General features: G+C 47.3%; 1 protein-coding gene across 3 annotated transcripts in view; it reads right to left on the bottom strand.

The window, feature by feature from the left end:
- SGSM2 (small G protein signaling modulator 2) overlaps positions 1-23,447 on the bottom strand; it is a 278,910-nt gene that overhangs the window by 189,067 nt on the left and 66,396 nt on the right. For all 3 annotated transcript variants that reach the window (XM_033921351.1, XM_033921352.1, XM_033921353.1), the window contains exons 9-10: positions 18,427-18,494; positions 6,163-6,326 (exon numbers count right to left, since the gene is read on the bottom strand). In XM_033921351.1, coding sequence (XP_033777242.1) covers positions 6,163-6,326; positions 18,427-18,494 — 232 coding nt within the window. The remainder of the gene's footprint in view (positions 1-6,162; positions 6,327-18,426; positions 18,495-23,447) is intronic.

Raw genomic sequence — 23,447 nt, 5'->3', positions numbered from 1 at the left:
AGGCCGTGGAACGAAGCAGAGGAGGCTGAGTGGAAGAACCTCGAGGCACTCGCAAAGACTCTGCTCCTTGCATCGAGTGTACGGGTTCCAATGGAGGCATGGGCAAAGACTCTGCTCCTTGCGATGCATGCTGAGATGCCAGACCAGACACTCGCAGAGATTCTGCTCCCTGTAGAGAGTGTGCGTACGACTGAGGCACAGGAGGCGGCTCGACCTCGCAGGAGACCTCCTCATGCCCAGGCTGAATTTGGGAGAGAAGCTTCAGCCCCATGGTAGTAAAGTGCTGGATGAATTGCTTCTCTAATAAGGTCTGGAACGAAGCCGGCAAGGATGGATCCGCTTCTCCAACGGGACCACCTGCACAGGCTTCGTGCTCCCTCGAGGCAGTGTGAGAGTGTTTGGACTTAGAAGCCTTGGGCACTTTAAGCACCACCGAGGGAATGGGCTGCTGTGCTACCTGACCTGAAGAGACAGAGGAAGGCACTGCAGCAGGCGTCGAAGACATAGCCGGTACAAACGAAGCAGGTTTGATGAGGCTTGGAACAGTAGATGTGGAAGCCTGGGGAGCCTCGGGCGATGCCGAGGACGAAGCACCCTTCGAGGACGAAAGATCCATCAAGGACTCCATGCTGAAAAGCTGCTCCCACAAGATGCAACGACACTTGAAGGCCTGGGACTTAAGTGATGAACAAGGCCGGCACGATTTCGGTAGATGTTGAGGCCCGAGACACTGAAGACAGCGTCGATGAGGGTCCATCAAAGAAATTGCGCGCTGGCACTTGGAACACTTTTTAAAACTGGTTGCAGGCCGGGACATAGGCCGAAAAAGCTCCGCCGCAAGATCGAAGCTGCGGGCCTGCGGCCATGTGGCCTGCCCGGTCGAACGGATGGAAGAAATTTAAAAAAAAAACAAAAAACAAGAAAACACAACAGAAAACAGTGATTCTGAGAAAAAGAACCCAAAACCACGGACTAAAGAAGGCACAAGTGAAAACCACTTCACACAGAGAGTCGAAGACGGACTTCTCGGCTCCGCAGAAAAGTAAGAACTGAGGAGACGCGCCCTGTGCTGGGCGGGAAGGCACTCGCTCATGCGCGGTGCGGGCAACTCGAAACTTCGAGTTTCTTCAAGCAAGTCTGCTTGTGAGGCGTCCGCATTGGGGCTCCATTGGATCACGTCACCCATTAGTGAGAATACCTGCCTGCTTGTCCTGGGATAAAGCTTGTCTCCTAATAATAATAATAATTTTTATTCTTATATACCGCCATACCCGGTGAGTTCTAGGCGGTTTACATCAATTAGATTAGTATCTGCGTTGACAAGCAGATTTACAACAATTTATCAGATATATAACAAGTTTTAACCGAACTTGACATAGGATGACGGGAGGTTGTGGAAGATATGGAAGAGAGAAGCTATTATGGGGGAGGAGAAGAGCAGGGGGGGAAGCAGGGGGGGCGAAGTGGTAATGTAAGCGGGGGGGGCTGTTAGGGGTCTTGTTTGCTGAATAGGTAGGTTTTGAGTAATTTTCTGAAGCCGAGGTAAGTGGGGGCCTCGAGTATCATTTGGGCAAGCCATGGGTTGAGCTTGGCTGCTTGGAAGGCGAAGGTTTTGTCTAGGAATCTTTTAAGATGACAAAGTTTTAGCGACGGGAAGGCGAACAGCTGAATTCTACGGGAATTCTTGTTTGTGTAATAGAGGTTAAAGTGAGGATTGATGTAACTTGGTGCTGAACCATTTACCGATTTGTAGCAGAAGCATGCGAATTTAAAAAGGACTCTAGATTCGAATGGCAGCCAGTGAAGTTGGTGGTAGAAGGGGGTGACGTGTTCCCATTTCTTTAGGCCGAAGATGAGACGCACGGCGGAATTTTGGATTATTTTTAGTCCTAGACAAGGTGCATTTGCTAACCTGTCTTGATGGTTGACATCTAGCTCAGAAACCCGAAGCCAGGCCAGGTGTCTCATGGCCACCGACACTGCTACAGCACGTGAAGTGAGTTCAAAGGTATCGTATGTGGAACGAACCATATACTTTCGAAGTTGGAAAAGGTCAGAAATAAAATGCTGGAAAGCAGGAAGCTTACGCTCTGGAAGATATTTCTGGAAGGAAGCAACTTGTTTGACTAAATACTTAAAGTAGAAGGAGAAGTGAAGATTGTAATTGCCAGACTGGTTGGCTAACATAACATTTTGGTAGAGTCGTTTACAAACTGATCCATGGCCTCAGTGGCGTACCTAGCATATGTGACACCCGGGACCCATCATTTTTTGGCACCCCCCTCATCTGTATGAAAAACATGATTTTTAGTAATAAGCCACATGTCACACATGAGTACCTAGGAAAAGGCAGCATCTTACATACTGCAGTGAGCACTACAATATCAATACACCCATTGTAAAACTAAACAAGCCAGACTAGTACAGATCAATCCTACACCATCAATCCTAACAGAAAACCATGTCTTTCGAACACACAGAACAGAGAAAACACCTTCGCCTAGTATGGAATATGTAATCACAAATTAATCCGTCCCCTTTTTACAAACCTGTAGTGCGGTTTTTAGCCACAGTGGTAACAGCTCAGACTCTCATAGAATTCTGAGCATCAGAGCTGTTACCACCACGGCCGGCGCTAAATAACGCTCTATGGTTTTGTAACAGGGGGGATAAAATAGAAATACATAGACAAAGGTTAAATTGAACCAGCAAGAAGCTGGACTCTGCATACAATGCAACACCACAGAAACAGTGACACATGTCTCCTAAAGCAATAAATAAATATAAAATTTTTGTTCTACCTTTGTCTTCTCTGGTTTCTGCTTTCCTCATCTTCTTGTTACTCTCTTCCTTCCATCCACTGTCTGCCATCTCTCGCCCCTATATGGCATTTTCTCTCCTTCTATGCTCCTTCCAGAAACTGTATGCCTCCCCCTTCCATCTCTCTTTCACCCCCATTGGTCTGGCATCTCTCTCCTCTCCTTCCCTCTCCCACCTCTCTTCTGCAGTCCCTTTCTTCCCTCATTTTCCTTTTCAATTTATTTTCTGCATCCATCTAGATTACGTTCTTACTATCCTCTCATCAATTTCTTTTTTTACTGTCTACCTACAGCTCACCACCTCTTTTCCTCACCCCCTCCAGTATTTCCCTAACTCAATCCTTTTCCCCCCATCATGTGCCCTCCTTTTATTTATCCCTTCCTTCCATCATGTGCCCTCTTTCTCTACCCCTTCCATCTAGTACCTTCTCCTCTCTCTGCCCACTTCCTGTATTTGCTCCCTTATCTCTCCCATCTGCACTTCCATCCAGCATAGGCTCCCCCTCTACTCGCCATACCACCTTTCTCTCTCCATCCATCACTCTTCAATCAGCATCTGCCCCCTTTCTTTCCCTCCAATCCAATTCCCTCCAGTATCCTTCCCCCTTATGGCTCTCTCCCCTTTCCCTGTACATCAATTCCATCAGCACCACCCTTCCATACCACCCTGCCCCCTTTCTCTCCCTGCACCACTCTTTCATTCCAGCAGTCCTGCTGCTTTCTCGCGATGACTGTAGCTGCCGGCTGCTGGTCCACCCCACTCCGATGTACTAGCTCTGGATCAGAGTCGGCAGCCTCACCTTTCCGATTTTGGCAACAAGATCGGCAATGCCCCCCCTCCGCGATGACACTTAAGATCGGCAACGGGCCTCCTTCTACCCCCGGCATCAACAGAACTTCAGATCGGCAACACGGTGCTCAGTCAAAAGCTTCCCTCTGACTGAACTGCCTGGGGGGAAACAGGAAGCTGAGTCAGAGGGAAGCTTTTGACTGAGCACTGCGTTGCCGATCTGAAGTTCTGTTGATGCCGGGAGAAGGAGGCCGAACTTGAGTGCTGTCGCGGAGGGGGGGGGGCACCGATGCCACTGAGTGCTGTCGCGGAGGGGGGCGCCGATGCTGCTGAGTGCTGTCGCGGAGGGGGGCGCCGATGCTGCTGAGTGCCGTCGCCGTTGCAGCCCAGGAATTTTCTGGACCTGGCCGGCTGTGCACCCCCCTCCCAAGACTACACCCGGGTCAGACCGCCCCCCCCAACCCCCCTTAGTACGCCACTGCATGGCCTTGCCCTCTCTATCAGGACAGATAGAGGCATACATACTAGCTCCCGAGGATTTCTTCAAGGTAGATTCTACCAGGAGAGACTCGTGTGGAAGTTGGGGGTTTGTCAAACCCAGGAATAGGTACCACCCTATACAAAGAATCCAACTTATGAGGGGCCACAGGAATAGTAAGTGGCGTCTCAAAATTTTTATAAACAGTTTCTCGTAAGATATCATGAAGTGGAAGCTTGAGGAGTTCCTTGGGTGGTTGATCGTAATCCAAGGCATCCAGAAACTGTTTAGATCGTGGGCAAAAGATGGGTCGGCACTAGTATTTGGAAATGTTCACGCAATTCCTTTCTTAGCAAATCGAGTATCTGTTGCTTAACAGTAAGCACCGGTACTACTGGCTTATTTGCCAGTACCTTCAGTGCGGCTCCATGCTCTGGCGATGAGGAGGCCAATGTTGAGGCACTCATCGAGATCAGAGCAGAGCGCTTCTTCAGCCTCTTTGGGGTCGGCAGGACTTGGCTCACTACTACTTTTACCTGAGGCCCAGAAGGGGTGGGGGAAGGCATCTTAGCCAGCTTAACCACTGAAGGATGCGACACTGAAGATGGTTCCACCGGTGTCGAAAGTTGCGGTGTTGATTTAGCAGGCGCCACTGACATCGAAAGAGGTGTCATGTCTCCTTCCATTGCGAAACCAAAAATAAGATGCTGTTGAATCAAACGGTTCTTTAAGGTTCTTTTCTGCAGAGATGAACAGCAGGAACAGTTGTCAGGACGGTGCTCAGACCCCAAACACTGGAGACACCAGTGATGCAGGTCAGTCACGGAGATGGGGCGAGCACAAAGTCCACACTTTTTGAAACCCGTCTGCGGGCGGAATACTGAAGGAAACACAGCCTCGGCTAAATAAAAATTCAAGGCCAAGGTGGTCGGACAGGTCCCGCCGGGCTGAACCCGCAAAAGGGAAAAAATGAAAATTGTTACTTTTTTTTTTTACTGAAAACAATTAAACAAACAAGTTTCAAGTTTATTATAACATCTGATTAATCGCTTATTCCGAGTTCTAAGCGATATACAATTCAATAAAAATTACAGAGTTAAGGGAAACAAACATAACTAACAGCGGGACTAAAACTACTAAACATAATGAAAACCAACTTATACAAACATAATAAAACACAAGGAAAGACTAGGAAAGAAATATAATCTGATTAATATAAAGAAAAGCAATTAAGGTTAAGAACAATAGGAAAGGGAAGGAGAAAACTCTCAAAAAATATAAAGATAAAATGAAAGTCATAACCAATTCATTTAATCACTGAATGCATCTTTAAAAAGTAAACCCTTGAGTTTGCTCTTAAATTGTTTCAAATTATTTTCCTCTCTTAAATAAACAAAAGATGACTGAAAAGTCAAAGTCCGCGAGAACGGGAAGGCAGCAGAAAAAAAGTTTCAACCGCTGTTGAAAAAACACATCTTTTAAGCTCCACGGAAACTAAGAAACTGAGGGACCATGCGCCCTACGTCGGGCGGGAAGGCACTCGCGCACGTGTGGTTCGGACTTTCAAAAGACTTAAAGTGGAGATGCACTTTTAAAGTGGTCCGTACCGGGGCTCCGTCGGTGATGTCACCCATTAATGAGAATATGCTGCCTGCTTGTCCTGGGATAAAGTCAGTATTTAGTGCAGCAGATGAGAGTCCCCACAAGAAAGAAATATTAACGGTTAACTGACTAGGAGCCATTCCTGGCCAATTAAATAGCACTGGATATCACGGCAGAGGAGGGGTGTTGAATATTAGACCCAGAATGTTTTACTTGACAGCCAAAAGACTTCTTCTGTGGGCACTAGTAATATAAGTCCTGGTGTCTACTAGACACCAGGGCTAATTTTTTCATTGGGGGGGGCACTTGATACCAAGTCTATTTTTAATATAGTTTTTTGGGGGGAAGAGTCAGGATGAATTGCAGTTAAGGAGCTAATCCTTCAACACCTCCCCTCTGTACATCTGAAATCTTTACTGAAGTTCTTGCTTTGTATCACTGATGGAACATACATCTATTTTATCAATGCCTACCTTTCCCCGTTGAGACCAAAGTGGTGGCTCTAGCTGTCCTCGTGGTAAAAGTCCATTCTCCAGGCATGAGAGAAAGGCAAGAAGGTGGCCACCCTGAGGGAAATGAAGGGGAGGCCTCTGAATTCCATCTTGACTCACCAGGACTAATGTACCTCCAGTGTCTGCTGCAAAAGAGTAAAGTGCACAGGATTTTGGATTGATTCCTGGCTTAGGTCTTTTGTTTCTTGTGCTGGCTCGGGGAAAGGACAGTAAGAGAGTCTCTAATGGCCAGACTTAGGGCTCTTTGGGCCCAAGATCTATTGCTGCAGTTGCTTAGCTGACATAAAAATAGGGATAAGCCCTCCCACTGACTTCAATTAGGCATCTCCATAACTTCCAACAAATTTCATCCTAATACATCCACAGAAAGCATCCTAATACATGTATGCATTAAGAACTCTTTCACACTTGTGCTGGGCAATGTACCTAAAATAAGGAAACCTTTAGATTATTTGAAGGCAGTCAGGTGTGTAATTGTTAGTATTCTACAGTATAACCCATATATGCAAGTACTAGGTACATGTGAGAGTGTGAGGCACAGGGATTAGAGCTACAGCCTCAGCACCCTGAGGCTATGGGTTCAAATCCCTCGCTGCTCCTTGTGACCCTGGGCAAGTCACTTAATCCCCTAGATAGAGTTTGAGCCCACCAGGACAGATAGAGAAATATGATAAAGTACCTGAATGTAAACCACTTAGGATATAAGTGGTATATAAATAATAAAATAAATGAATAAATGCATTCCTGACATCAGGGCTGGTTTTAGATATGTTGTGGCCCAGGTTAGGAATTAAGGAGAGGCTCCCTGATCTCTCTTCCCTGCATCTTTCCCCGATCTCCACAGATAAGGAGAAATTAGGTTCTTACCTGCTAATTTTCTTTCTGTTAGCCTGTAGACTGGTATAGTCCTTATGAATGGGTTATGTGCCTCACTGCTACCAGAAGGTGGAGACTGAGCACAAACTTGTATATGAGGCTAGATTCCCCCCTAGCAACCAAGTCTGCCGAATAGCCAAGCAAAAACCTAGGAAAGACTTCAACTAAAAACAGTATAACACACTCTGAACAGGAGTGGAAAAAATAACAAACATCTGTAAACAACTGTTGGAACTTGTGTAGAACTTAATCCTGGTATAGAAAACATCCCAAAGCTCGCCAGCTAAGCCAGCTGAGCCATAGCTGCTGTTCTTACTTCTCCTCGGCCCTAGAAAAATTCTAGAACCCGCAAAAAACCCTAAAATCTGCATGTGAGGAAAATCAAAAACCGCAATCACCACACAGACAGATAGGGTGGGGGACTATACCAGTCTCCAGGCTAACAGAAAGAAAATTAGCAGGTAAGAACCTAATTTCTCCTTCTGTGTCGCCTGGTAGACTGATATCCTTACAAATGGGACGTACCAAAGCAGTACTCATTAAGGGTGGGACTCCCGAAGGGCCGACACCAGAACACATTCGCCAATACCGCGTCCTGACGCGCTTGAACATCCACATGCAGTGTCTGACAAAGGAATGCAGAGAAGACCAAACTGCAGCCTTGCAAATATCCACTGGAGGCACTAGAGAAGACTCAGCCCAAGAAGATGCCTGACCCCTAGTGGAATGTGCTTTGAGAAATTCTGGAACAGGCTTCTTCTTCAGAAGATAAGTGGAAGCAATAGTCTCCTTGAACCAGCGCGCAATAGTAGACTTAGAAGCGCCATCCCCCTTACGATGACCCACAAGAAGGACAAAGAGATGATCAAAAAGGTGGAGGAGTAGCTCTCTATGTAAAGATCAATATCCAAGCTACTGAAATGCAAGGGACCTGGGGAGAGGAAGAAGCGATATGGATTGCTCTGAAAAGAGAAGATGGAACTTCTATCTATGTGGGTGTAGTCTACAGACCTCCTACTCAATCGCAGAAAATTGATAAGGATCTGATTGTGGATATCCAAAAGTTTGGAAGGAAAGAGGAGGTTCTGCTGTTGGAAGATTTCGACCTGCCGGATGCGGACTGGAATGTTCCGTCTGCGGAATCGGAAAGAAGTAGGGAGATTGTGGATGCCTTTCAAGAGGCTCTGCTCAGACAAATGGTGACGGAACCCACAAGGGAAAAAGCGATATTGGATCTGGTCCTCACAAATGGAGAGAGTATCTCTAATGTTTGAGAGGTGCTCACCTGGGAAGTAGCGATCATCAAACAGTTTGGTTTGATATAACGGCTAAAGTGGAGAGCGGCCGCACGATACTTAAAGTCCTAGATTTCAAAAGTACGGACTTTAATGCAATGGGAGAGTACCTGAAGAAAGAGCTGTTAGGATGGGAGGACATAAGAGAAGTGGAAAGACCATGGTCTAAGCTGAAAGGAGCGCTAAAAATGGCTACGGACCTTTAAGTGAAGAAAATCAATAAAAACAAGAGAAAAAAGAAGCCGATATGGTTCTCCAACCTAGTGGCTGAGAAAATAAAGACGAAAGCATTGGCATTCATGAAATATAAAAAAAAAAACAAGAAGAGGAGAGCAGAAAGGACTACAGGGTGAAACTGAAAGAAGCCAAGAGAGAGATACGTCTGGCGAAAACACAGGCAGAAAAACAAATGGCTAAAAATGTAAAAAAGGGAGACAAAAATTTTTTCAGATATATTAGTGAAAGGAGGAAGATGAAAAATGGAATTTCTAGGCTAAAAGATGTTGGGAACCAATATGTGGAGAGTGATGAGGAGAAAGCAAATGTGCTAAACAAATACTTCTGTTCTGTATTCACAGAAGAAAATCCTGGAGAAGGACCGAGATTGTCTGGCAAAGTTACACGAGAAAATGGAGTAGATTCTGCGCCGTTCACGGAGGAGGGTGTTTATGAGCAACTTGAAAAACTGAAGGTGGACAAAGCGATGGGACCAGACGGGATCCATCCCAGGATATTAAGGGAGCTCAGAGAGGTTCTGGCGAGTCCTATTAAAGACTTGTTCAACAAATCTCTGGAGATGGGAGTGATTCCTGGGGATTGGAGGAGAGCGGATGTGGTCCCTATCCATAAAAGTGGTCACAGGGATGAAGCAGGAAACTACAGGCCGGTGAGCCTCACTTCAGTTGTTGGAAAAATAATGGAAATGTTGCTGAAAGAAAGGATAGTGTACTTCCTTGAATCTAATGGGTTACAGGATCCGAGGCAACATGGCTTTACAAAAGGTAAATCGTGCCAAACGAACCTGATTGAATTTTTTGATTGGGTGACCAGAGAGCTGGATCGAGGACATATGCTAGATGTAATTTACTTGGATTTCAGCAAAGCCTTTGATACAGTTCCTCATAGGAGGCTGTTGAACAAACTTGAAGGGCTGAGTTAGGACCCAAAGTGGTGAACTGGGTCAGAAACTGGCTGTTGGACAGATGCCAGAGGGTGGTGGTTAATGGAAGTCGCTCAAAGGAAGGAAAGGTGAGTAGTGGAGTCCCTCAGGGTTAAGTGCTGGGGCCAATCCTGTTCAATATGTTTGTGAGTGAAATTGCTGAAGGTTTAGAAGGAAAAGTGTGCCTTTTTGCAGATGATACCAAGATTTGTTACAGAGTAAACACCGAAGAAGGAGTGGAAAATATGAAAAAGGATCTGCAAAAGTTAGAGGAATGGTCTAATGCCTGGCAACTAAAATTCAATGCAAAGAAATACAGAGTAATGCATTTGGGGATTAATAATAGGAAGGAACCGTATATGCTGGGAGGAGAGAAGCTGATATGCACGGACGGGGAGAGGGACCTTGGGGTGATAGTGTCCGAAGATCTAAAGGCGAAAAAACAGTGTGACAAGGCAGTGGCTGCTGTCAGAAGGATGCTGGGCTATATAAAGAGAGGCGTAGTCAGTAGAAGGAAGAAGGTGTTGATGCCCCTGTACAGGTCATTGGTAAGGCCCCACTTGGAGTATTGTGTTCAGTTTTGGAGACCGAATCTGGCGAAGGACGTAAGAAGATTTGAGGCGGTCCAGAGGAGGGCGACAAAAATGATAGGAGGTTCTTATGAGGAGAGACTGGAAGCCCTGAATATGTATACCCTAGAGGAAAGGAGAGACAGGGGAGATATGATTCAGATGTTCAAATACTTGAAGGGTATTAACGTAGAACAAAATATTTTCCAGAGAAAGGAAAATGGTAAAACCAGAGGATATAATTTGAGGTTGAGGGGTGGTAGATTCAGGGGCAATGTTAGGAAATTCTACTTTACGGAGAGGGATGCCTGTAATGCGCTCCCGAGAGAGGTAGTGGAGAGTAAAACTGTGACTGAGTTCAAAGATGCATGGGATGAACACAGATGATTTAGAATCAGAAAATAATATTAAATATTGAACTAAGGCCAGTACTGGGCAGACTTGCACGGTCTGTGTCTGTATATGGCCGTTTGGTGGAGGATGGGCTGGGGAGGGCTTCAATGGTTGGAAGGGTGTAGATGTGCTGGAGTAAGTCTTAACAGATATTTCGGCATTTGGAACCCAAGCACAGTACTGGGTAAAGCTTTGAATTCTTGCGCAGAAATAGCTAAGAAGAAAAAATTTAAATTGAATCACGTTGGTCAGACTGGATGGACCATTTGGGTCTTTAGCTGCCGTCATCTACTATGTTACTATCTGATTTCCTGATCTCCTGGGTCCTCTGCACATAACAGCAAAGGACCAAACTGACATCCAACTTGCGCAGCTGTCTCTGCTCAGAAGAGCCCTCCCGGCTACTTAACACCAGGAGGACCATTGCCTGATAAACATGAAGAGGAGAAACTACATTTGGCAGAAAGGAAGGAACAGGCCTCAAGACAACCCACTCCCGAGAAAACTCCAAGAAGAGAGCCCTACAAGAAAAAGTCTGCAGCTCAGAAACACGTCTAGCTGAAGTAATGGCCACCATGAAGACTGCTTTAAGAGTAAGGACCTTCAAAGAGTAGTCACCCAATGGTTCAAAAGGAGGACGCACTAGAACTGACAGAACCAGATTCAGATCCCAAGATGGAACAGAGGGTTGTACCGGAGGCTTGAGCAATTTGGCAACCTGCAAGAAGCAAATCACCTCAGGAACGGCAGTCAAACGCTGATCTTTCAACAACCCATGAAAGGCTGACAAGGCCGCAAGCTGAACCCGGAGTGAAGACCAAGCCTGTCCCCTAACCAGGCCATCCTGCAAGAACTCTAAGATGGTAGGCAGGGAAGAGTGAAAAGAGACCACTCCACACACATCACACCACTCCTCAAATATACCCCAAACCCTCACATAAGCCTGAGAGGTGGAAAGCCTCCAGGACAGCAAGAGAGGTAAGATCACTTTATCTGAATACCCTTTCTTACCTAGGCGATCCCTTTCAAGAGCCAAGCCGTAAGACAAAAGGGACCTGGATCGAACATTGGAATGGGACTCTGAGTCAGAAGGTTGTCCAAGAGAGGCAGAGGAAGAGGATCCGCCAACAGATGCCTCACCAGATCTGCATACCATGGTTGTCGAGGCCAATCCGGAGCCACCAGAACCACTAGGCCTGGATGGCAAATTATGCGTAGAAGAACTCTGCCCACTAATGGCCACTGAGGGAACACATACAACAGCCCCTCTGTTGGCCATGGTTGAACCAGAGCATCCAGACCTTCAGTCTGATCATCTCTGCGACGACTGAAGAAGTGGGGTATTTTGGCATTGACCATGGCCATCAGGTCCATGAGGGGCTGACCCCAAGATTGCATTATCAACTGAAAAGCTACCGGGCTGAGACACCATGCTCCGGGATCTAGCACGTGATGACTTAGGAAGTCCGCTTGAACATTCTATGTTGGACGCTGATATTTCCTGAAGGTGTGACTCTGTGAATCTGAGATTGCAATTTGCATACCCGGGCCTCCAGAAGGAAGACCTTCTCCAAGAAGGTGTCAAACAGCATTCCTAGATACTCCAGGCGCTGAGATGGAGACAACCGGCTCTTAGAAAGGTTGACTTCCCATCCCAGCGACTGCAGAAACTCCACCGTCCGAGCTGTGACCCGGTGCTCTCCTGTAACAACTTCGCTTGAATCAACCAGTCGGCCAGATAGGGATGAATTAGAATGCCCTCTTTTCGCACCATCACCTTGGTGAACGTCCGTGGAGCCTTGGTCAGACCAAAGGGAAGTGCACAGAACTGATAACAAAAGAAATTAAGAATTGCTGCTGCTGGGTCAGACCAGTGGTCCATCATGCTAAGCAGTCCGCTCCCACGGCGTCCCTTAGGTCAAAGACCAGTGCCATAACTGAGTCTAGCCACTGCTGGGTCAGACCAGTGGTCCTTCATGTCTAGCAGTCCGCTCCCGTCGCAGCTCTTAGGTCAAAGACCAGTGCTCCAACTGAGTCTAGCCTAACCTGAATATGTTCTGGTTCAGCAGAAACCTGTCTAACTTTGTCTTGAATCCCTGGAGGGTATTTTCTCCTATAATAGCCACCGGGAGAGCGTTCAAGTTTTCTACCACTCTCTGCCACTGTGCGAGCATAATATCCTGAATATCCTGATGTATAGGAAAAGAGCGGGAAGCAGAGTGGATCCCATTAAGCAAGGAGTTCACTGTACGTGGGGGCTCCGACATGGTGATCTCAAAGTACAAAACCGAGGAGACCTGAAGAACTAACTCATGAAGCTCTTCCTGCTGAAAAATGCGCACCACAGACACATCTTCGCCTGCAGGGGGTTGCTTGACCCCCCAAGAGAATCATGGAAATCTCCCCAAGGGACAAGGTCCTCATCAATAACATCCTGTTCCTCTGGGCAAAAATCCTCATCCCTTGAGATCCTCGGGTGCCTAACATAAATTCAGGGGGAAAGACCCCCAGTGGCCCCAAGGGACTCCCTGCCACAGCAGGGGACCCTGCCATACCTTGCCCCTGTATTTCCAGAACAGGGGGAAAGTCACCTGAGGTAACTGAGATGAAGGAGGTTCCCTTCAAAATTGGACCTGAAACCGCCAAAATCGGAGCTCCTGTGGCCTGCCGCATCTGAAAAGCCTGGGACTTTCCTGATGCTGAGGCTGAGGAACCGACCGCCGTGAAAAGGGAATCCCCAGCCATTACGGTGACAAAGGAATCCTTTTCTCTCTAACTGGTGGCTGGGGAACCTTCTGTGTGGGCGTCGAGGGAAGCCCGGGATTCCCCGCGATCTGAAGCCGACTCACGAGGTATATGCATCGGGGTGCCCTGGCTGCCGGCATCTGCTACCGTACCACTCCCGCCTGCACAACGCTTACACAGGCTGGCTGCGAGTACCTCGCGTCTGGAGCACAATGAGCATTTTCTCCCATTAAAAGTGCTCATTGTGCTGAAAACCGCCCTAGCTGAAAGAAAAGTGCCGGTTAGATGAGAAAATAGAGTAAAAGGGCAGTTTTAAAGGGAAATGAGCCCTTTAGACCGGCACACCTCAGGATTTTGTCTTTTTTATTTTTATATTTACAGAACAGACTCAACGGCTCTCAAAGCTGGAAGGCTGACCAACCAGGGGGCCAGGCCGTTGGCTGAAGCACCTCTACAAAATATGGGGAGGTGGAGGGACCCAGCATGAGACCCACCGGGTTTAACATCCCCAAGGTCGGACGGATTCCAAACAGGACCCGTCCAAGCTCTATCTGACACAAAAGGGGAACCCTGGAGTCCAAAAACAAAGTTCCAACAGTACTAAGAGGGGAGTCGATCCAGTTTTACCACCTCCTATGGAGACTGAGACAGACTGAGTTGCTAGGGGGGAATCTAGCCTGATATACAAGTTTGTGCTCAGTCTCCATTGGTAGCAGTGAGGCATATAACTCATTCGTAAGGACTCTACCAGGCGATACAGATTTAAATGACTTCTTCACACACACAAAACACAGACAGGCCTTCACCGAATACAAAACAAGAGACTGCAAATAGGAAAATGCTTGAATACCTGATTGTAAAACCGCTTAGATAACCTTGATAGGCGGTATATAAAATCTTAATAAACTTGAAACTTGAATATGAAAACCAAAATTGAACTGGGAATCCCAAGAAATTAAATTTAGCAAGTACTGCAATACAGGAAAAATAGAAGTGCACTTCTTTTTCTACAGAACATAATTGGTACAACAGCCATACAAGAGCCAAAAAAATTTAAAAAATAGCCACCTCCTATAGCTGGTGGGGATCCCTAAGCATATCCAGCTGATGACAACTTCCTTCTCCAGTCTGAGAGCCAGAAATCTCTAAGCTCTGCAGCCAAAGGCAGTGTCCCTGAGTTATGGCTGCTGGACTGGAGGAAGAGGTCTTTAGCTGATGGAGCTTGAGGATCCATGCCAGATCAGATATTTATATTTTGCACTTAGGCAAGGAACATAGAGAAAATTTGGTACCCACCTACTCCCCAAATCAGCTGTCTGGCTATGCCACTGAACCCAGTACAAAGATCTGCAATGCACATATCCCAAAGCTAATATATTCCAGTTAATAAATTCAAAATAAAAGGAGAAATTAGGTTCTTACCTGCTAATTTACTTTCTTTTAACTTCTCCAGACAGGCATAGGACCCCACCCTGATTATTGTGTTGTTCTTGTGGATGTTGCGTGTGCAGATTTTTTTTTTTTTTTTGCAGGTTCTAGTATTTTTCTAGGGCCAGGGAGAATTGAAGAACAGTGGCTGTGGCTCAGCTGCCGTAGCTGGCAAGCTGTGGGGACATTTTCTTGCCGGGATCTCTCCTTTGCATTTTCCAACAGCATTCAAGTATATTAGTTGTTACTCCTGTCCGGAGTCTTGTTTATTTCTGTTTCAAGTTCTTAGTTCTGCTAGGCTATTCGGCAGACTGATAGGAATGGGGAAAGGCACCTATTATGTACTATTCCAGAGTTTTGTTTCAGTCTCCACCTGCTGGTCATGATGAGATATATACCCACTTATAAGATTAACCTATGCCGGTCTGGAGAGATACTAAAAAATACCTTTTTTCTACTTTTGTAGTCTGGACATTTTATTTTTTCCATCATGTTGCTTCATCATCTTATATGCATTTTAGAAAGTTATTATAAACTTATCTGTACTCGAAATTTATTGTAGATTGATAGATGCTTTTGAGATATGTTAATAGATATGTGTTATTCACTGGATTATACAGTTCTTATGTTTTGTGAACCACATTGAACCAGAAGGTATTGCGGTATATAAATGAACTTTTACATTTACATGTTGGTCTCATTCTCTTCTGCTAATTCTCATTCCATTTGGCTTTTCTCATCTCTCCTGTCTTGTTTCATTCTCTCACTATACCTGTCTCTGATATACTGATTCTTCCCTTTTAGTTCTTTCCTCCTTTTTTTTCTTTTTTGCCTCTGTCCACTCAAATTTCACCCTTCCTCATCTTTCTTTTTACTTTTCAACTATTCGTGTTCTAGCTCTCCCATTTCCCAACACACTCCTTCTCCAGCTTCCTATTCCCTGCTATCCTTCACCTACTTCTCATGACCACATTTTAAAATCTGTACTCATGATCCTCTTCTCATATCTTTTCCACCTCTCCCACATGAGTCCACCATTTCCAGTATCTCCTATCCCTCCACTCTTGTAGCTCAGGATTTTCTCTTTCTCTCCACCATCTTCCTGACCCATCTCTCTTCCCTCCATGTCCTTTGGTCTGTCATGGTTCAACATCTCTCCTCTTCCTCCCCCTCCATTCAACACTGCTCCCTATTATCCATCTCTTTCTTCCTCCAGCATTTCTCGCTCTTCTCTCCTTCCTAGGGTTCCTATATGGCTCCAGAAAAAGTACACTTCTCCCTCCGTATTCATGGTTTCAGCATTCGTGGTTTCGATTATTCACAGTTTTTAGCTTGATGGCTCCTCCCCCCAAATTGCATAGAGAAATCGTTGATTCCAAGCGTTTACAGAGAAAATTGCTGATTCCCAGCACTTTCTTCACCGTGTTTTGCCTCTTCTTCAGGAACAGACCAGGTCTCCCACCGTGTTATTCGCAGTTTCACTATATTCACGATGGTTTTTAATAAAAAAAATAGCAAATAAGATATGAAAAAGTTATTCGCGGTTTTTCTGTATTTGCGATTCTGTTAATCCCCTATCACAGCGAATACGGAGGGAGAAGTGTACTACAAAACTGCCCCAGAAGAGAAAATGAGATACTTAAAAGACAATGATATAGGCAGGGTATGCCCTGGGACATTACAGGCAATATGATTCCCTGGCCTCCAACACTTGAAAACAGCAAATAAGCTTAAATATAAATTTTATGAGTGAAGTAGCACCCTCAGCATGGGTTTGAAAGCCCGCTGACGCGAAGATAAAAGATATAAATCACAATCATTCATCCTTCCGAGTACTTAGCTGAATACACAGTCCTGTTGTCACATAGTACCGGAGGTAGCCCAAGTCCTTTTGTATTTAAGGCCAAAATTGAGGTGCAGTCCTGTTTCAACATGGCTCAGCCCAGCAGGGTTTCAGGGCCAAAACCCCTTCCTCAGGAACTGAACAGGAAAAAACATAGTCGTAGGTCACTGTAAATCCGGGTAGGCAAGGCAAAAGGGTCAGTGGGCTCAGGCATTCGGGGCATTACTTGACAGTTGATTTCCTGCTTTTTACTGGCATTCCACTTATTTATTGGGCACTTGTTTGTCATTGAATTTACACTTATTAAGCACACAGGAGCACCTAAATGATGGTGTGCGGCTGGTTGGAGTAGTATTATCTGCTCTGTTGTTTGCTGGCTCTGCTTCTTTAAGCATCAGAATGGCTCTGCTGAGCTACTCTTAAGAGCTTTCAAACCCACACTGAGGGTGCTATTTCACTCAAAAAAATTATATTTAAGCTTATTTGCTGTTTTCAAGTGTAGAGGCCAGGGAATCATATTGCCTGTAATGTCCCAGGGTATACCCTGCCTATATCATTGTGTCCAGAAAAAGGAGGACAGATTGAGACATCCAGGTTTTACTTTCATTACAAGCAATGGAAGTAAGGAGGATAGATTGAGATATCTGGGTTTTACTTCCATTGCTTTCAATGGAAGTAAAACCGGCATGTCTCAATCTGTTCTCCTTTTTTCTGGAACCTTCCCATCCCCAGGACCAACATCTCTCTTGCCTCCTGACTATGCTCCCATTCAGCATCTCTCTCATCCTATCTGTCACCCCTGCATCTAATATCTCTCTTTTTCTTTTCCCTCCATTCTATTATCCATTATTTATCTCTCCCCCCCCCCCCACCCACCATTTCTGGACCCATCATTTCTTCCTCCAGTGCAGCATTTTCCCCACTCTCTCATCCCTTTCTCCTCCCCTTCCCCACAACTAGCTTAACTTCAAGGGGCCTCATAGCCCAGCATCACTTCCTCTTCTCCCCAGCACAGCCCAACATGTCTTTCCGTTTCACCTCACCTTTGGGTCTATATAAAATCCATTTCCTGTGGCAGCAATGCTGATCGGCTGCCTTCAAGCTTTCTCTCTGCCGCATTCTGCCCATGTGGAAGCAGGAAGTTGCATCAGAGGGGACCTAAAACGCGGCAGAGAAAAAGCTTGAAAGTAGCCAATCAGCATTGTTGAGGTAGGAAATAACTTTTTTGTAGGTCCAAAAGTGAGGTAGAAGGGAGAGAAGTTGGGCCATGCTGGGGAAAAGGTGGGAGTTCCAAGTTTATTCGGCTTTGATATACCATCTATCAAAGAATGTCTAGACAATTTATAATACTATAATATAATACAATTTTTTTAAAAATAGATAGGGGATTGACTAAACTAAGAAAGGGGGTAGAAAAAGTGAAAATACATCAAGATAGAAACTAAATAAAAAAGGACAGTGAAGGGGTAATGGGAAGTACATTAAGAGGGGTGGGGGTCGCTTCAGAGAAGCGTTTGTTGGTTTTTCCAAGGTGTTTAGGTTTGAGGGGTTGTATGTAGTTCTTATTTTATGTCTGGTAAGCATCTCTAAAAAGAGAGGTTTTTAATTTGGATTTAAATTTGTCCAAAGAGGAGATGCCGGGTCACGGGGCCCCCTGGAATTGTGGAGCCCAGGGCAGCTGCTCTGTTTGCCCTCTATTTATGTCGGCCCTGATTGACATGCCCATGCTTCTCCCAGGTCCACAGCCCCCAGGTTGTAATTGAGGCAAGTTTATTTGTACTGAACGTTCAAACTCACATAAAGCTAGAAAAAAGTATTTAATAATCATATCAGCACATGAATGAGGAAGCCAGAGTTTGAAACTGTTGCAAATATCTTTGGCCTAACGGGCATGCTTGTTACATTAAGCATACTTACGCTGCTGGTGGCAATGAATGCAGACAATTTGACTTATGGGCACAATTAAGGCATAGTCCCAGAAAACACTGTGGAGAGTACAAACAGACAATCATTACCATCTTTCACCATCAACATGAAGACAATAGACTAAGCTGAAAATGTATTTTAACAATTGCTAACTGGCCTGTTAACAGTCCTAAATATTTCAGTTGTCTTTCCTTGTGTTATATTCTGCTGCTACTGCAGTTAATTTACCTTTCAGCATGTCTGTCCAACCATCACTCATCAGGTAGCCATCCTCAGGTCAATATTCAGAGTGAGTTGTACATTCACTGGTGGGTGGCAAATGCACAACTTACCTATTAATGCACTTATAGAAATTATCCAGATAAAATTGGGCCACTGACATAAAAGTAAAGGGCCAGATTAGGGAAACTGACAGATAGCAGGCCCACATTAAATGGATAGTGCTGATGTGGTCACCATTCAGGACGTGTATAATGCACCATTATTTATTTATTCATTTTTAAAATGTATATACTGCTACAGCTAGGCAGTTTACAGAATACGAGCATAAAAACTTAGGAAGAAACATCTCAAAGCAAAATCTTAAAAACCCCACTGTGCCACTGAAAATGCTGTAACAAAAAATTGAGTTTTCAATCATTTTTCTTTTTTTTCCCCCCCGTTTTAAGTTTTTTATTCATTTTTCATATAACAACAAGTGTACAATCTAAATTCATGCAAATTCATTAAGTATACATTAAGTTTTCAATCATTTTTCAATCTTAATCAGTCAGAACACAGCTGTAACTGTCCCACCAATGTGTTCCATAACTGCAACACAAAAAGCAGCGTCTCTGGTTTCAGCATTACTTATATACCGTATTTTCACGCAAATAACACGCACCCGTATAAAACGCGCACACGTGTATAGCGCGCAGAAATCACTATGATAAGCACAAAAACTTTGGTATAACGCGCTCACGATTATACCGCGCATGCTGCCCGACTCTCCGTTCACCCCCCTGACTTCCGTGCACTGCCCCGCCTCTCCGTGCGCTGTCCCGACTCTCCGTTCACCCCCCCCTGACTTCCGTGCACTGCCCCGCCTCTCCGTGCGCTGTCCCGACTCTCCGTTCACCCCCCCTGACTTCCGTGCACTGCCCCGCCTCTCCGTGCGCTGTCCCGACTCTCCGTTCACCCCCCCCCTGACTTCCGTGCACTGCCCCGCCTCTCCGTGCGCTGTCCCGACTCTCCGTTCACCCCCCCTGACTTCCGTGCACTGCCCCGCCTCTCCGTGCGCTGTCCCGACTCTCCGTTCACCCCCCCTGACTTCCATGCACTGCCCTGACTTTCCGTGCGCTGTCCCGACTCTCCGTTCACCCCCCTGACTTCCGTGCACTGCCCCGCCTCTCCGTGCGCTGTCCCGACTCTCCGTTCACCCCCCCCCCCCGACGTCCGATTCATCCCCCCCCCGGCAGGACCATTCGCACCCCCACCCCGAAGGACCGCCGACTCCCCGACAATATCGGGCCAGGAGGGAGCCCAAACCCTCCTGGCCACGGCGACCCCCTACCCCCACCCCGCACTACATTACGGGCAGGAGGGATCCCAGGCCCTCCTGCCCTCGACGCAAACCCCCCTCCCCCCCAACGACCGCCCCCCCCAAGAACCTCCGACCGCCCCCCCAGCCGACCCGCGACCCCCCTGGCGACCCCCACGACCCCCCCACCCCCCTTCCCCGTACCTTTGGTAGTTGGGCCAGAAGGGAGCCCAAACCCTCCTGGCCACGGCGACCCCCTAACCCCACCCCGCACTACATTACGGGCAGGAGGGATCCCAGGCCCTCCTGCCCCCGCCGCAAACCCCCCCCCCCCCCCACGACCGCCCCCCCCCCAAGAACCTCCGACCGCCCCCCCAGCCGACCCGCGACCCCCCTGGCCGACCCCCACGACCCCCCCACCCCCCTTCCCCGTACCTTTGGAAGTTGGCCGGACAGACGGGAGCCAAACCCGCCTGTCCGGCAGGCAGCCAACGAAGGAATGAGGCCGGATTGGCCCATCCGTCCTAAAGCTCCGCCTACTGGTGGGGCCTAAGGCGCGTGGGCCAATCAGAATAGGCCCTGGAGCCTTAGGTCCCACCTGGGGGCGCGGCCTGAGGCACATGGGCCCAACCCGACCATGTGCCTCAGGCCGCGCCCCCAGGTGGGACCTAAGGCTCCAGGGCCTATTCTGATTGGCCCACGCGCCTTAGGCCCCACCAGTAGGCGGAGCTTTAGGACGGATGGGCCAATCCGGCCTCATTCCTTCGTTGGCTGCCTGCCGGACAGGCGGGTTTGGCTCCCGTCTGTCCGGCCAACTTCCAAAGGTACGGGGAAGGGGGGGGGGGGGGTCGTGGGGGGCGGCCAGGGGGGTCGCGGGTCGGCTGGGGGGGCGGTCGGAGGTTCTTGGGGGGGGGACGGTCGTTGGGGGGGAGGGGGGTTTGCGTCGAGGGCAGGAGGGCCTGGGATCCCTCCTGCCCGTAATGTAGTGCGGGGGGGGGTTAGGGGGTCGCCGTGGCCAGGAGGGTTTGGGCTCCCTTCTGGCCCGATATTGTCGGGAAGTCGGCGGTCCTTCGGGGTGGGGGTGCGAGTGGTCCTGCCGGGGGGGGGGGGGGGATGTATCGGACGTCGGGGAGTCGGCCGGGCAAGAGGGCTTGGGCTCCCTCTTGCTCCGATCGCGGGTGCGGGTGGGAGCGCGTGCGAGTGGTCGTTCGGGGTGGGGGTGCGAGTGGTCCTGCTGGGGGGGTGAATCGGGCGTCGGGCGGGGTGGGAACTATGTTTTAAAACTTTCGTATACCGCGCTCACGCATATAACGCGCGAGGGGTATGCGCGGTAGGTAAAAACGCGTATAACGCGCGCGTTATATGCGTGAAAATACGGTAGATAGAGAAGAGAAACACCTCCATAGGATGAGGACTCACACTAACACAGTGAAAATGACTAAAAATGCTGCAATGTTTTATTGTTAAACTCAAAAGACTCGACATGAATGTGTCTCAGACATATGGCCTGCATCAGGAGTCTCTGTATTATAAACTGTCTTATTGTGTCATTTACAAGTAGTGATCTGAGTGCTGAAGCGCATGTTTGTAAATGAAGAGGTGTTGAGTGAGGATCTGCTAAGGGGAAGAAAAACTCCATAGGAATATCTTACCTGCTGGCATTCAAACTTGGGAAAAGGTAAACTTGGGTTATTTCATTGTCCTCTCTTACTTTTTAGTTCAGTACTCTGCTTTTCCAGCAAAGTCAGCTTAGGCAATAGTGTAGCCTGTAGACTCTCTTTTAGGATTTTTATATAAAAAGTGTTTAGTCTAGATTAGTATTTTCCAGTGCAATAGGTGAGACATTCTAGAACAGTAGCCACATGCCATCTGCAGAAGGAATCCAGTTCAGATTTCCTCTGTGCCTCATCTGTACTTCACTGAGCTCCTTAGTTCCACCTACAGTTTGTTCCTTTTGCACGGGTGCCTACAGGAGCATGTTCGTTCTGCTCGACACATTTTATTATTTTATTCAGTGTTTTTAGTCTTTTCCTTCAGGATTCTTGTGCTCGGCGTGTTTCTTTTGTTTTGCCTGCATTGAGAACAGGCAGACTTCTGTCTGTAGTTTCTGTTGAACTCAGTGCCGTCCCTGAAGTTGTCTCACCCACTGTTAAGCTGGGGTCGAGCACAGGCTGTTAGGCATCCTTAAGAGGCGGTGTCTCGCAGGGTGCGTGTCTTTCAGTCCGCAGGGGTGGAGGTGCAGTCAGGTCTGACTGGCAGCCTGAAGATCCTGCCTGATAGCAGACCCAGACCCTCTAAGACAGTGGTCAAACTCATACCCTTTGCAGGGCCACATTTTGGATTTGTAAGTACTTGGAGGGCTGCAGAAAAAATAGTTGATGTCTTATTAAAGAAATGACAACTTTGCATGAGGTAAAACTCGTTATAGTTTATAAATCTTTCCTTAATTGCTTCTGATAATTTCAGCTATACACAGCTGAAAACAGTGCAACATGTATAACGTGAAGTTTAGATAGTTTTTCACTTTCTGCATGTTACAATGCTTTCAGCTGTGTCAAGGCCGAGATCGAGGCCTTGGTCGAGGCAACCACGGGTGTCGAGGTCGAGGTCTTTGAAGTCGAGGCCGTCCCCGAAGCCGAGGTCGAGACCCTCTTAGCAGACTGCTCCATAGTGCCAAATAGTTGAAGAATTTTAGCACGGCATCTGCGAAGGGCTTGAGGTTGAAGGGTAGCACAGCGCGAACAAGTGTCAGGACAATGTTCGGGACCCAGGCAAACAATACACCAACGATGAGGGTCGGTGATAGAAATTACCCTGCCGCACTGGCTACACTTTTTGAACCCAGTAAGAGGCCGGGACATAGAAAAGAGAGAGACCGGCGAAGGAACGAGGTTCAGTGGCCTGGCCTAGGTCCAAAGGCCACCGTCCGAAAAAAGGCAAAATAAAAAAAAAAATTTTTTTAAAGAAAAAAAGATAGAAGACGCGCGGGCACAGCGACTGAGAGAAAATAACAAAGCCGTGGTGCGAGAAGGCAACGAAGAACTGCAGAGCTGAAATGAAGAAGACTTCTCGGCTCCGCAGAAAACGTTGAACTGAGGTACCTCACATGAGACGCGTGCCCTAACTCGAGCGGGAAAGCACTCGCGCAAGCGCGGTGCAGCACTCACAAGCTCTTAAAAGATCTTCAAGCAAGTCTGCTTGCGAGGCTGTCCCCTGTGGGGCTCCATTGGTGACGTCACCCACATGTTGAGAATATGCTGCCTGCTTGTCCTGGGATAATAAATAAACTGTGTGCCCTCTGGATAGGCCCCAAAGTGACAGACTGGGTCAGGAACTGGTTGAGTGGAAGGCGACAGAGGTTAGTGGTGAATGGAAATCTCTCTGAGGAAAGCAATGTTACCAGTGGTGTGCCTCAAGGTTTGGTTCTTGGGCCTGTCCTCTTTAATATTTTTGTGTTATTGTTGAAGGCTGTCAGGTAAGATTTACCTCTTTG

Source organism: Geotrypetes seraphini, chromosome 15 (genome assembly GCF_902459505.1).
Source record: "Geotrypetes seraphini chromosome 15, aGeoSer1.1, whole genome shotgun sequence".
NCBI lineage: Eukaryota > Metazoa > Chordata > Amphibia > Gymnophiona > Dermophiidae > Geotrypetes > Geotrypetes seraphini.
This window is presented reverse-complemented; position numbering and strand designations above follow the sequence as displayed.